The sequence below is a fragment of the Polyergus mexicanus genome, unplaced genomic scaffold (assembly GCF_030449975.1).
Source record: "Polyergus mexicanus isolate NDT 795.1 unplaced genomic scaffold, iyPolMexi1.0 SCAF_19, whole genome shotgun sequence".
Taxonomy (NCBI): domain Eukaryota; kingdom Metazoa; phylum Arthropoda; class Insecta; order Hymenoptera; family Formicidae; genus Polyergus; species Polyergus mexicanus.
In genome coordinates this window covers 5,336,663-5,352,530 of record NW_027223339.1, presented here as the reverse complement: position 1 = coordinate 5,352,530, position 15,868 = coordinate 5,336,663, and the positions used below count along the sequence as shown (strand labels likewise).

The 15,868-nt window shown below is 30.8% G+C and overlaps 1 protein-coding gene across 2 annotated transcripts in view; it reads left to right on the top strand.

Annotated features, from left to right (window-relative positions):
• Positions 1-239: 239 nt before the first annotated feature.
• Fhos (Formin homology 2 domain containing) overlaps positions 240-15,868 on the top strand; it is a 133,881-nt gene continuing 118,252 nt past the window's right edge. For both annotated transcript variants that reach the window (XM_070311411.1, XM_070311408.1), the window contains exon 1: positions 240-483. In XM_070311411.1, coding sequence (XP_070167512.1) covers positions 310-483 — 174 coding nt within the window. In that variant the 5' untranslated portion in view covers positions 240-309. The remainder of the gene's footprint in view (positions 484-15,868) is intronic.

Here is a 15,868-nt window from a genome sequence, read left to right as displayed (position 1 = left end):
TTCATATATTGACGCGTTACGAGGTCTCAGCGAGAACTAAAGGTGAGCGCGATCAGCAGCGAATAGAAGACAGAGAGTAAAGGAATGTTTTCTCGTTTCAGCCGACAGATCGAATCGAAATAAATCGGCCGTACATCGAACCGATTCGTGCATCGCGTGAGTGCGTCACGGCGTGCGCACACAATTGTCGTGCGCACGTGAAAAGGGTGGGTGGGTGGGGGTGGGGAGGGGGTAGATTTTATCTCTTTTTTTTCTTTCGGGGGACGAAGAATCGCGAATAATTTCGGCCGGTCCCGCTGGCGGGAAGAAATGTATCGCCAGATGTTCTTCACATGCCAAGTGCAGTATCTCAACGACGTCGATCCATTCAGTTATCCAACCCTTTATCCGGATGTTAACCCTCCCGATCACACCTTCAGCGCGACCCTGCCGCTGATCAATCAGCTCGCCGCCGTGCATCGGCTTCTACGGGCACCACATAGGGTAAGTCATTATTTCCGGTCTATTAATACAATATTTCGACGATCTTGTACTGCATTAAATGTGTGCCTGAGATACGAATACGTATCAAAAAAACGTTTGTAATTATCTTTCTTCGAGTTTGATAGTCAAATATCTCTTGACATTATATTACGAAACGCGTATTTTTAAATGCAAAAATAATATAAAATTAAAAAAAAAATCTTTATTCCAATCTACATATATGATCCTGTGCTCTAATATCGATGCAATTAAGATATACGTAAGAAGAAAGATTATAAAGAATAGTCTTGTGATATTAAAAACGTTTATAATAATTCAATTAGATTTTAGAAAATTTGCAATCAGTTACGAACTTTTAAATTTTTAAAAGATTAAAACTTTTTTAATTTCGATTGTACATTTCTCACGAAATATATGCAATATTTCCTTTTGATTTCGTAACTTTTCGATCCAAATGCTTTAGATAAAAGCTTTACAAATTAATTAGATTGCTCAGCCATTAATTCAGCCGCTTAGCATTAATGAGTTAAGTTTTCGTTCTAACTTTTCACTTTTTCTTCTTTCGTGTCTTTCGATTACTTAAGGAAGAACTTACTCAAGGGAGTACAAATCAAGATATTGAGAACGTAAACTTTATTACGAGTGAGTTTATAAAACAAGAGATATAAACTGTAATCAAGAAGTTAATTATTTCTCTTTAAACATCATTTATCACGCGCGAATTTTATATATATTTTAATTAATTTTACATGTTGCATACAGCTAGCATACACAGATCCCGTTTTATAATACACATTAAGATTACTTAATTAGTTGTAGCAAAGTGTCTAAGGACTTTCAAAACATTTGTGCTTTTAATCATTTAGAACGCAATGCTCAGCATGCACTTGAACTTTATTCACCATTTCAATTGATCGCAGTTATCGAAGAATTTTCTTGTACAACATTAATACGAATTGAATTTAACGTTATTATTTATTTTATTATTATTTATTATTTAATTATTACGTATTTATTATTTGATAATATTGTTATCATATTTTGCGTGATTTGATAATATCGTTATCATATTTCAAGTAACGTTAGACTTATATCAATCAAGAAATTCTTTTAATTATACGAAAATCGTACATTTGTATTCGTTTCGTTACCATTTCATATAACATCATATCTTTACGTAAAGTTGAAGACAATGTAAATATGCGTTTTTTATGTATTAGTAGAACAACAGAGGCGCGCGCTGCGCGTACGCTTTTATTTATAGACATTTCCCAATTTTTGTAACTTTTCTTTCTTAACTTTAACTTTTTAAAAAGTGATATTTATAGAAATATTAAAAGAAATCATTTTTAAAAGCGGCTTAGCATACTTGCGCGTACCAGGCATCGTTTGTCTTTTCTCTTAACATAATAATTTATCTTAAGATGTGAAATATCTTAAATGTATGTATATATTCTAGCATAGCATTGTGTTTATATGCTTGCAATTTATTAACATTTTGAAGTTCTTACATTCTCAAACCCTAAAACGGTTTCCATACAATTGGAAATACAAAAACATAAATTTGAAATGCAAAGATAGAGAACACAATTTGCCATTATCCAATACATTTAATTCATCATTCATAGAACGCGCACTAGGTTTTTTCTTTACAATTTAGCGATATTGAAACTATGCAATCGTTCGCTAGTTGAAACAACTGTAAAGTAACTAGAATTTTAATAATCAATTTTGTCCACAAAATTGATTATTAAAATTGTCCAAACGGAGAGATATATTCTTGGCATTATATCGGAAATCATAACTTTTGCAAACGTCTTTCATATGAATTGTGTTTGGATGGTCCTTTTAATCGAACATTCTCCTGGAATATTCGCAATATTGGCGATTAAAAAACATTGCGTAGTTGTAGCTAGAAAACAGAATTTGATAAAGAATATTGAAGAAAAGAAAAAATAGTAAAATTAAAACTTTGCGTATCTAATATTATAGTCTCATTTTAGGCAAACTTGTCTATAATTTAAGTGATGAAAAATAAATATTATGTATAAGATATTTAAAATTCTTAATCTTTATTGCTGTCAAAAGCAATTTTATACTCGTAAGAATTCTTATAATCATAAGAAGCATTTATGCAAATATGAAATTATAATGTTTCTTCCGGTTAACATCGCACTAATTGCAGAGTACTTGTTATATGTATTTACGAACAACAAAATAGGAAACAATGGATATGAGAGATGACAGCGCGACAAAGCGTTATTGGTGTAATTTAGCCTGCAAATACAATAATTTGCGAAATATGGGAGAAATTAAATTAGGTAGCAAAAGGCACGTATTGTTGCATATTGTTCTCAGATCTGTGTGTAACTTTTGATTTACATAATCTTTCTCTTGTTAAAATTTATACTGAGATGTATATAAGAACATTTTTATTTAACGATTATAATATTTTGACAAATTAAGCTTCGAATGCAAGCAGAATTTTATCGTCCACAGAATTTTTAATAGACTTAATAGAAATTTTATTTCAGATTTATTTGACAAAATATTTAATATTAACGACTCAAAATTTGCATATACTGATATGTAATTAAATTTTAGTCGAGGAAATTACATTTTCGTTAATTAATACATTGTCGAAATTAGATGCAAATCTCACAGGACATAATATCTACCAGTTACACATTGTGGCACGTGGCTCCTTTGTTTGCTCCATCATCGTTTCTGGGACGGTCCCTTCAAAGCCATTATATTGTCCATGTATACAGCTAAATACTATTGCATCGTGTCGGCTAAACCTCAACCGGCTACCTTCCTGATTGTCTGACCCAATTGTAGTATCCTGTCATAACGTTCCTCAAAACTCCAGTTGTAGCAATGCAATCCTTTCGAGTTAGTGGTATTCGCAAAATTTCCTTTGGACGATTATATTTTAGCGATAATCAGCGACATCAGTTTTGTTGTTAATTAATTATATTTAATTTCTTGATCTAATTTTACTTGAAGAAGTAATTATGTCGTTAAAAATCAAATCGTTACATTGTTATTTATGAATGAGAAACTAAATCTTTTTTTTAGAGCATACATATATTTTTTTATGTATATATAACATAAAAATATTGTAGAATATAAAAATTTTATTAAAACAGATTTTTATTCTCAGTTAATGTAATATCACATTTATGAAACAATCCAAAAATTAGTTCATTTAACGTAATATTACATTAAGCAAATAATCCAAAAAGAAAATCAATTCAGATGTCTGATATCAGGTATCGATATTTCGATAAATTATATAACGACAAACATCATTACGGAAGATTAACTGAATAACAGGCGTGTGTAACGAATCAACGTGATATAAGCAGAGACCGTGTAACACTTTAATTCTCTCTCGCATCCTCTTCCTTGTACCTTGAAGGTTTGAACGGCCCGTGAAATGTCTGCCAGCCCTCTTCGGACCCTTCTTCGGCAGTTCGCCGATGTAACGGTACATTTCGGAGCATTACTCTCTCGGAGAAAGAATAAAAAGTTCGTTTACGGCCTGGGTATTATATATCTATGGGTATCTCTCGCCGATGTACCGGTTATCTCGAGAGGACAGTGGCGAGTTCTTGCGGAGTAACTCCTTCGCTACTCGTCCTTCAATTTTACTCTTTTCAACGGTGTGTCTGATCATCCCGTCTGAGCATTTTTATAAGCGCAAGATTTAGATTTTGCTTCAAATCATGTAAATTTTTAACGTGTCTAGAATACATTATCTTTTTCGTAATATCATTGATGCGCTAATTTCAATTAATGTAATTGCAGTAAAATAACATTCTGTAATATATAGCAGGAGAGATAAAAATTCAAATTTATTCTTGTCGTGTTACAAACAAATAATTAAAATTCTAAATTAAATTTTGTGGTTGTCGGAAAAAAAAAATTGGAATACATTTTTACTATGTTAATGTTTCTTCATTTTCTTTTCTGTTCTCTTTTTATCAATCTTAAATTAAATCATTTTAATATATAATGACTTTATTATAGATTATATTGGGAAAATAAAAGAACTAAATATGATTGAAAAACGTTTTTCAACATTATTTGAAAGCAATTCCTAAGAAATTGCTAATTGGAGTAATATTATTCCAATTTTAACGATTCACTTTAATCCGTAACAGCTGTTGAAATCGTACGAAGTCGTCTCTTCTCACCTCACCTCACGCTCAGACGTGGTATCATTAATTTTACGGGCCATCTCCTTCCCGCTATTTCACTTAACGTCACAGAAACGCGTGGCAAAGTTTTACGAGAAACGGAGCTCTCTTTTAGACGAAAATCGCGCATCGAACTTGCGCGATTTATTTTTTTTTTCTCTCCTCAGTATTGAATGGTAATGGAGAGAGTTACGATTTCGATTTATGGGCGACGTTACACTTGAGAGCTTTAGAAATTTCGGTTTGATGGCCGCGCAGCTTATTCTCCGCCATCGGCAATGGACCGCGAAGTGCAACCATCGTTGTCGTCATGCCATCGAATAACGATACCACGAAGAAAAAAAAAACATAAATCACGTGGGACGCGAAGCTTTTTTAAACGAGCTCTGATATCGTTGCGGTATCGAGTCTGCCGGGAGATTATCCGAATTCAACGGAACGTATCATTGATAACCGATTCTATGCTGCCGGTTAATGTTACCGCAACGCCCGCTGCAGAAAAATTAATCACATCACTCGAGCTCGTAACTGCGGCAATTCGCAGATCACATTTGGGAATGTGCGTCGAAAATCGTTAAAGAGTTTTAATATCGTTTCAAATTATACCATTATACCATTACACCGTTTATAATACAATACGATTTCTTTAATTCTAATGATAATTGGAAGTCTCAATAATTATATCCGTTCGAGATTACGAAACATTGTATATTTTATCCTGTATATTGCGCGTGTATGAAAATAATGATTATTTTTTATTAGTTGAAAATTATCTTGATAGCACATAAAATATTATTTTTAATGTTTTTTTATGTAAACGAGAAGTTTGTTTCTCTTCTGATATAACAGTACTTACTGTACAATAAAAATTGTTCAAATAATAAGAGAGAGGGAAAGAGAGAGAGAGAGAGAGAGAGAGAGAGAGAGAAACGACAAACAGGAAACAAATAAAACTCGGATATAGATAAGGAAAAATGATAAAGATGGGAGGGGGGAAGGAACATTATACTAATACATACATATAGAGAGAGAGAGAGAGAGAGGGGGGGAAAAATTTTGAAAGGGTTGAAACATTTTAGCGAGGAAGGAAATAAAGATAGAATATAAGAGAGAATGTAGTACGCAATAAAAAGACCGAGATATCCGCTTTAAGTTGCTTATACAAACGAGCATAGGCACGAATCGTTGAATGAATTCGCATTAGTGGGATCTAAAGCTGCGAGAAAAGTGTGAATAACTTTTTTTCGCAGTTCGCTTTTCTTTGCCACTGAAGTTTGAGCTCGCACGTATCCCGAACAGTTAACTTGTCGAAAAGCAAACGGGTAAGAATGCTGCGTTTACTTTTCGCCACGCGGAAACGAGGCAGAAAAGTTTTCAGGGTAACGAAAAGAAAGTAATTTGTAATAAAATAGCATTTTCGATTCCTTCCGTCAAGTAGAAATGTAAATCTCGCGGAAGAGTTGTAACTTGCAAATATATATTCGATGAGAAAAATTTCGCGGAACTTTACTGTTAAAAACAAAAATGGACAATTATATTCTTAAAAATCGATTTTACGTAGAAAAATATAATACATTTGATATTTATAGATTATAAAATGTTTTACATTTTCATTATATTAAAATTTTTTTTTACGCAGATATATATTTTATCAACACATTAATTGTGTTCAATTTACTATAAAATTGCATGAATTAAACATGTCTCACAGTATTGAATTTTTCGTAATACTTGAGCGTAGTATGCGTGTAAAAAAAAAAAAAGAAAGAAAGAAAGAAAAAAAAATGAAAATAATAAATTTATTAACATGCGTATGCATATAAAGATTAATTAGGGTTAGCTTAGATTTTATAGATAACGCTTAACGATTAATACCAATAAAATATTAAGGGAAGTTGTCTGTATGGATTATGTGTGCATGTTAATACATAAAATATAATTAATTTAGGAAGGCGTACTCTTTGAATTTATGTATCTGCAGGTATATTTATCTCGTCTACAACGAATGAGTCACGCCTTTCCCGCGTTGTGAGGAAATCTGCTATTTCCGTTAGATTCTCTATAAAAATATACTTAAGAAATATAATAGATATACCACACTTGTATCGGAAATAGCATGTTTTTTAATCATATTACAGCAGGAATATTGCATCAATTTGGTTCCGTATTTATTTAAATTTGTTTTTTTACGATCTTATATACAACATGTTTTCCGTGGAGAACTCTCTTTTCTCTCTTTTTGTTATAACAAATATTGATAAAAATTCGATAAAATGTTATTACTTGTGTATATTTATTTTAATAAAATATAAATAAATCATCTTTATTATTAAAAGTAGAATCGTAGAAAAGTAAAATATTATACAAAATAAAATTTTTTAAATGAAAAATGTTAGATTCGTTGCTCAATTCGTTGAAGAAGACAGATTTAGATATTTAATTAATTTTAGATATTTATAAAATTTTTTAAAATTTCCTCGAGTATTATGAATAAATTAATAATACAATATATTATATATTATGTATGGAAATTGTTGTATAATATTTCGAATGTTACAAGAGAAAAGGAGAGAGAAAGAGAGAAAAAAATTAATTTACAAATTTTTTATTCAATTTATTTCTCGAATTCCATGGTACTTGATGTTTCGATGTTTAGATTTTTAAAATTTTGACAGTGAATTATTTCCTTCACATCGCGTCCCTGCTTGAGACTTGAGAGTCATCTGAGATAGACGATCCCTTCCTATTAACTCACCTACCTACCTACCCACATCTCTACCTACCTACCTACCTACCTACCTACCTACCTACCTACCTGCCTGCCTGCCTATCTCCTCAGTTACAGTCAGCTGGCTCTCGTAGTTATAGGCAAGAAGAGAGTGGTACAGACTTCTTTGTTGCATTCTGCCACGAATGCTCTTGCGCACGACAACGACGGCAGTGTCCAGTTTCATTCACGAGAGGCGTCGTAATTCTCGACGGAGAGCTGGAATTTGTTTTAAAGGTATGCCGGTGTGCACGAGGAACGAATTTATAATTCTACGCGCCGCGCTGTCACACGGGATGATACACCCACGATCGGAATGAAATCTCCGTGTTGCATATATACTCGTCTTCCGTCTCATGTCGAACAACGAATTAGAGATTGAGTGTTTCTCCGCGCAAAGATATCGCGTTCGGATTAAATCGCGGAGTAAAAGCTCGCTTATTAAAATTACATTAATACTGTCGCTGTGGTATTTTATTCGATTTTATTGATCTGTGACTCCACAAATCTTAAGGTTCAAAAATTGCTGATTGTAAAGGTGATTTTTTAAGATTACATAAAATACAGAAGTTTTATAAGATTTGCAGCAACTTTTTAAAATTCTTTAACTATAATATAATAACTATAATATAATTTAAATTAATTTTTTAAATATAAATATAGAGAGGCACATGAAATTTAATAAACCTTTGCTTTGTTTACTTTTGAGTGGAATTTATTTTAAGAGAATTTGAACTTTTGTTTGTTTATTATAAAATAAAAAATTCTATATTTCAATTTTATATCATGTAGATTTTAAAATTGCATAATCGGTTTACAAATTTTATATTTTATAATGATTTTATTATATATCAATTTTTTAATGTACAATCACGAAATTCTACAGTTTGAATTAACGGATTCTAGTTATCATAAACTTATTATTTTCTAAAAATTCAAGTTTTTACTGATTTATGTTTCAGATCTCGTTTTAATAATTTTAAAGAAGTTTTTAATTACAATTATTATTTTGTAGCTTTCAATTTGATCTATTATTCAAAAAAATTAATGATAACTAGCATATATAATTTTGTTATTTAATTAATTAGCTTATTCTTGCATTAATTCGACAAGTTGAACCGATGTTGGGAAACTTCAGAAGGAATCAATAAAATATTCTTATTTAAGGCCGTTCATAAATGTCGCCAAAAATTCTCGCTCCAGTGGCTAAAAAAATGGTACCCAAACCAGATCAGGATTGCAGGGGGAAAAAAAAGAAGAGGCAAGAGATTGGGCAGAGATTGCTGGGATGGGACGAGAAAGGTTTTTCTTTTCGAGTGCAATGATGCGTGCGACCGTCCGAGCGATAAAGGCGTTACGGCATTATATACTTATATATTTTAGGAATAAGAAATTAATATTCATGAATCGCGACGACAGAGAGCGAGCAAGATACGGCAATGCGAGAGGATGATGGACAGATTACGATCAGAATAAATGCGGTCGAGGGGGACCGTTTCGAAAATGATTGCAAATTACAGATTTTCGTGCAGAGCACTCGAGTGGCTGGTACATTTCGCCGTGGCTGTTTGCGACCTTATTCGCGCGATGCTATACGGTATCTGGGGATCAATGACCCTTTTCAAACCGGCACTTCCGGAAGATATTAACAGCGTAATGTTTTGGATCGTAGCTGCATTTACATAATCGCGTCATAAATCTATTGATTTTGCTATTCTAAACATTTTTCTCGTCTTTAATATTAAATTCGTATGAACATTTCAACGCTAGACAAAGCAACAATCGCAATTGATTAAAAATTTCTTCTCTTATAATTAGATTTACAAGAATCTTTATTTTCGCGACGATTAAGACGGAATTGTTCGAAACTTGAATTATATTGATAAGACTCTGAATTATTTGCTTTATTCTTTTTTTTTTACTTTACAACTATTTAAATATTATAACAAAGTAATTTTATTTATATATATTAATTTATAAGAATAATAAAAAATCACTTTCTCTCTTCAAATATTCATCAATTTACAATTAATGTTAATTGACATTAATGACTGAAATTGGCATTTACAAAATCTAATAAATTATCTTTATTTAATTTGATCTAATATTAATTCTACTTTAATTAAATATACTTTTATCATCTCAAAATGCAGAAACGCGAAGAATCTACAATTAATTTGTACTGCGAATTTGAAATTTATTTAGAATCCACGATTCTCCTACCAGAAATTCAAAGTTCTTTAGAGTATAATTTGAAATCTGTAAGCTAATCTATTCAACCTCTTCTTAAAAATGTAATATTATACGTATTCTAAAATATTTTTATTAATGAACACATCTTTTTTGAAAAGAGTTTTACATAATTTTATATATTTAAGTAGAAATTTAAAAAAAAAAAAACGTGAAAGAACGCGATTGTATAACAACCGCTTTATCAATTCTGATTTTATCATAACTGTCCCTTTTTCGCACATTCGTAAAATTACAATCTACGTAACGATTTGATATTTTATCAACACATTGCGAATGCGTTATACAATATTATCCGGCAATAAAGTTTCTATTTCCGAATTTCACGGCTTCGCGAATGCTTTATACGCGGTTGTAAGGCGAAGCTAAGTTCTTTTTAACATACTCCTTCGTAAAGCATTTCCGAGAGGCGTAGCTTATATTTTGAAGGAAGGCGCCTCGAAAACATCTACATAATCGCTACGTAACTAAATTCCTGCACGAATCATCCGCGAATGTGAGATTCAGATTGTTCAAAGAAAATAGTGTTAGTGTTTAATTATAAATTTTATTGAATTAACTATGATTGTTAAAAGTATTATTATTACTAAAATAAGAAATGAATATTGTAAGTCAGATTTTTTCTTAGTATTTAAATATATTTGTACACTCATATGCATTTGTAAGATCTGTTCGTATACGTTTTGATAATTTATAATTTTACAACGAAGTTTTATCATACATAGAAAAATTATTTACAAATTGTTAGCGTTGCGAAGAGTTATCATAGCCGAATCTGTTTCTAAAGTTTTTTTTTTTTTTTTTATGCAGGTACTTAACAACATCCACATGCGCGAGTTTATATTTTTTTTTAAATATTATGTTTTGTTGAATTATTATACATGTACATATATTTGAACTAGAAGTTGTTTAATAATTATTTAATTTAAATGTATCTTATCACAAAATTAGTAAACTTTCGATTTATATACTTTTTTTTTTTTTTTTATCTAAAAAATATTATTACCTGTTTGCGAAATCTGCACTTTTACAGTATTCAAGAACAGATAAATCGCGAGATTGCCTTAAACTGCTGTGTAAGGAAACTATCGCTAGATAAAAAACTCGTAAAAATAATTTTACAGTCGCTTTCGCCGACTTTTTCGTAACTCTTGAACACTTTAAAAATCATCTTTATCAACGTCCTACACTTTATGTCGCGAAACGCACGCGGAAAGTAGAAATAGTCATTTCCAATAACTTGCGAAATCTCGTCGTTTATTCGCGCCATCGGTGATGTCGGTTGACGGTTATGTGTACGAAATCCACATTTCTCATGTGAGATCTTTCTTCTTCTTTTTCTTCTTTTTTGCTTGACGCTCGTATGTCCGGCATGGAATTTTCGATACGTGAATTCTGCGCGAGTCCAGAACATTGAGAGATTTATTCCCGCAATAAAGATCGTCGCGTTGAAGCGTGGTTTACAAGAGTTTCGATTCTAACTCGCGAAAGCTTGAGATATCCTGAAAATTTACAATATTATTTCCGCATTTACCTGTGATTATAAATGAGGAAAGTAATTAATACATATATATTTACAATAAGAAAATTTTTTCCTTTAATATTTTATCCTCTTGCGTGAATGAGGAGTAATAAGAACACAATTGTTTACGATAATCTTTTACATATCTTTTCACACATTTGGAACAATAAATATTTTTTAAGTATTTTTTTAAATTCTTACTTGTGAGAAATTATTACAGAGCAATTTAAAAAAATATATATTTATATTAGTTTTTAAATAAAATAATAAAAAATGACATATTATATACGTCGTATATATAATAGCGTCATATTTCAAAATTATTTCAGAAAACCTCTTAAAATATATTTTGTCAGAACATACGCGCGCGTATTGATATTAGATATAAATATAATAACACAAATCAGCATGTATTTGCGCCGTTTGGCAACGAGAAGACATCTTTATCGAGTATTGCTTCGATAACAATCGATACTGTATCATTCTATTCCTACGTCCGCCAGCTGTACTGGAACGATAAATTCGCGTGCCGTCGTGCACTTCGAAGCTCCACGACAATACGGGCGAATCTCGTTGCGAATTTTTCGTTATGCGCGTCGTGTTGCGATACGCGAGACGTCGTTTACAACGATGGAATGAGATAGATCTCGAACGAATGGACTCCATATAACTGGTTTATGTCTCGAGGGCAAAGTTCTCTCTGCGAGCATAAATGCAGCTACGCATAAAAGAGCGATATTCTGATATTCTGCATCTCTCCGTAAATGCAAATTTATAAACGCAAAGTTCGAAATATAATACGACATTGTTACGCTCTCCAAAACATTGATTAATTCACCAACAAATTGCGAACAAATAAATGAGTAAATATTTTTAATAATTTTTTTTTTTTCTATGTTTAAATCTACTTGTATGAAAATGGAACATTTTGAAACTCTGTCGCGAGGCAGTATAATATTTATAACAACATTACGATATTGACGTCGAGACTAATAAAATTTCCATTCTGTTAAACGATGACTCCAGATGCTCCGCAAGTCTATCTTCATCGATTTGATTCTCTCGAACATTGAATGTGAAGGTTATTTTATTAATCTATTGATTGGACGAGCGCCTAAAAAAAGATCGACGGATCCAACTGAGTCGAACAGTTTAATCGGATAATGGCATGATAATTAAATACGTATCGACGACAAGTTCATTACTTTATCTCACTCCCCTTTTCACTAATGATAATGATTTCTAAACTAATTGTGTAAACACGGCATTTGATCATAACAAAGAGCTTTTAAGTCTTGATGGAATATATTCTGCTTGAAGCAATAACACTTATTAGTCTATCGTATTTAATTTTAATTAAATCAATATGTATAAAATAATGACATATTCATTTCCACATATATTAATATTAAAATTATTTTTAGTCTATAAAATATGTACATATAAACATGTTTTCTCTTTTACATTGATTTTATATGAAATATATACAAAAATGATAATGAAAACCAAATATATATAAATATTTTATAAAAAATATATATGTATAATATTAATAGAAAATTTTTTTACTGTACAAGATGTTTAAAAATAAAATATATTTTTAGAGACTAAATTTTGGAAACAACGTGGAGAGAATTTATATTGTTTCCACAATCTTAAATAATATTTTATTTGTTGAAGCTTAGTCATCTCATAATATTTTAAAGATAAAAAATATATATAAAACCAATAAAATTTTTTCCAATTTGTGATTGAGAGAAAATGCAAAATTCTCGAGACTATCTGCTTTTATCTTGTGTATTTTATAAAAGAATAAGAGTAAATTGTGTAAGAAGATGAGTTGTGTAAGAACGTAAACGTGTTTCCCGAAACCGCGAACACACAATGTATTAAAATACGGCCATCGCGCGGTTCGTTTCCATATTATGTTGCGAATTTTTGTATTTTTCTACACACGGTTTCAGCGAAAGTAATGATTTATTAACTTTACCGATCAACATACATCGCAAAAAAAAAAAAAAAAAAACAGGAAACAGTTAAAATGTATATCTCCGCATGTACGTGGTTACTACGAGATTTCACTTTTATTTTATACTGCACATTTTTATTTATATTTTTTCCACGTGCAAACATCTCATATCGCTTCCATTTGTATGCTGATCAAACAGCATCATCAATTTGAGCTATATTTTTGTTAGTATCTAAAAGCTTTAGCTACCGGCTATATTCGTATATATAGTTTTTTTTTTAACTATACTGCTTTCTTTTTAAATGATTGATTTTTTACCAAAGTTAGACTGCAATATTCTTAGTGAAAATTTTATGAAATTAATATAATTTTATTTTCTCTCATTACAAGTTTTTGCGATATAAATGTGATTATCTCTCTTAAAGTAAATTTTGCTTAAAATTATATTTAAAATAGGGGAAATATAAACTTGGGAATCAAATTGCAACAAACTCTCTACTAAAAAAAAAGTATATATACAAACTATATATCATAAAATAATATTGAAATTTTAGTTTGTAGAAAAAAATTTGTTTTCTTTATAGAGAAAAAATTTCTGTTTTATTTTTGAATATGCGCAAATCAATGAAGGGTTCGTATTATTACGTACTTTATAATTGTTTATTACAAAATTGATTCTAAATTTTCTGAGCGGCATAAAAAGTATTTGATTTTTTTTACAATTACTGAAGAATTATTGAACAATCTTACTGGTTACAAAGGATGTTTTCAAGACACCCAGTATAACACAAATTCAAAGATCGACACACGCGTCGATACACACAGGTGCATGCGCGTATGTGGGTGTATCGAGATCGAGAAAATAATTGTGCGACCGGAGAGCATCGTCCTTCCTGTCTCCGGAAGAAAACTGGTTTGGATTTCGTGTCAGAGATGCTTGGGCATGCCGAGGAAACAGAGAAGAGAACCCGAAGCAATCTAATACGTCAAAATACTCGTCCGTGTTCGTCGTATCTTCTGATCCTTTTCGTAAAAAAGCCTTACATTAGAAATAAACCTTCCAGACTCGGCAACTGTTCTTCGTACTAGTGAAGTTCAAACGAAGTCGAACGTTCCTAACGAGAGTAAATTCAATTTCGAAGTAACGCAGCAGAACTTTTCTTTAATGAGCCTCGAGTTTCATTAACTCGTTGCATCGTAACCACATACTATCTTTGTTATATTCAAATTTTTGTGTTTATTTGTGTAATGAAAAAGACTTTTTATTCAGCTTATTTCTTTTTATTTATCTAATAATAGAAATACTCTCTCTTTCTCTCTCTATCTAGAAACATTTATTAAAATATTTCGCGTTCAATCAGGGAATAATTCTTAACAAAATAGACTGAATTTTATTTACAATCTTATTATTATATGTCTCTCTCTCTCTCTCTCTCTCTCTCTCTCTCTCTCTCTCTCTCTCTCTCTCTCTCTCTCTCTCTCTTCAGATTTATGATATATATAGGGTAATTTATCAGAAATTCGTAAAGCTTTGTTTGACTTTTATATTTTCATATCTATATATCAATTTATTGGTTAAAATTTAAAATAATAAATTCAAATTTGATACATGTACATATATTTCTCATACAACGGAATTTTCAGTTTCAAAAAAATTTATAGCAATAAAATTATTACAAACAAAATTGCGCTCTTTCGTCAACATATACGACACGATATGTTTTTGTATACATCATTCACACGCGAATTCAATTTTGTCCGATTAAGTTTCGCCGTATTTAACGTTACTTATATACTGTAGAACAAAATCGTAAAAAAAATAGATATTTTTCTCGAAATTTTTTTTTTTTTTTTTTTTTATCGTTATTTCAAGGGATCACAAAAATTATATTCATTTCTGGAAGTGTCCGCTTTCAAGCAGCCTTTTCGGAAAGTATTATTTCCTCTATGAGACAAACATTTTTTTTTTTTCCCCGGAGGAATGCGGTCGGAACACATGGGTCTGCTTTCGAAATATAGTAATTGTTTTTAAATGATTTGCATTGCAAACGTGAACAATGTGCTAAGCATAGCTGCAAGAAGATGTACTTATGCTTTACCTATTTTTAAGAAGGAAGAAATATGCTTAAAAAGAAATAATTAAAAAGATACTGTTATATTAAATATTTTCTAGAATAGAAACGTAAAACAGCAAAAAAAAAAAAATTAGAAATTTAAAATAAAGCAAACTAGGTGATGTTGACAGCAATCTAAGTGATTATATGTTTACAGTGGCGAATAAATTGGATAATTACAAGAAATAATCGGATAAATCAAAGATGCTATTAAGTCAATATTAATTAATTTGGAGTCTAAGTAAGAATTTAACAACGAAGCGGAGAAGTTATTTTATTTAAAAAAAATGATATATTTTTACACACGAAATGCGTACATATATAGATGTTTTGAATTTATAATCTTAGCTGTCTCGAAGAAATAAAGTAGTTTTTTTTTTATGAAATGTTATTTTTATTTACGTATTTCTATTTTTATCGCATTCTTTGTGTTACCGTTAGCTGTACTATAATAGAAGATTGTGACAATATCTAATTGATATCGCGTGTTCTCAGTTTATGCGGTTTATGCAGATCGTTACCTGTCCAGCAAATCATTTCGGAGGAGAATGCAACTTG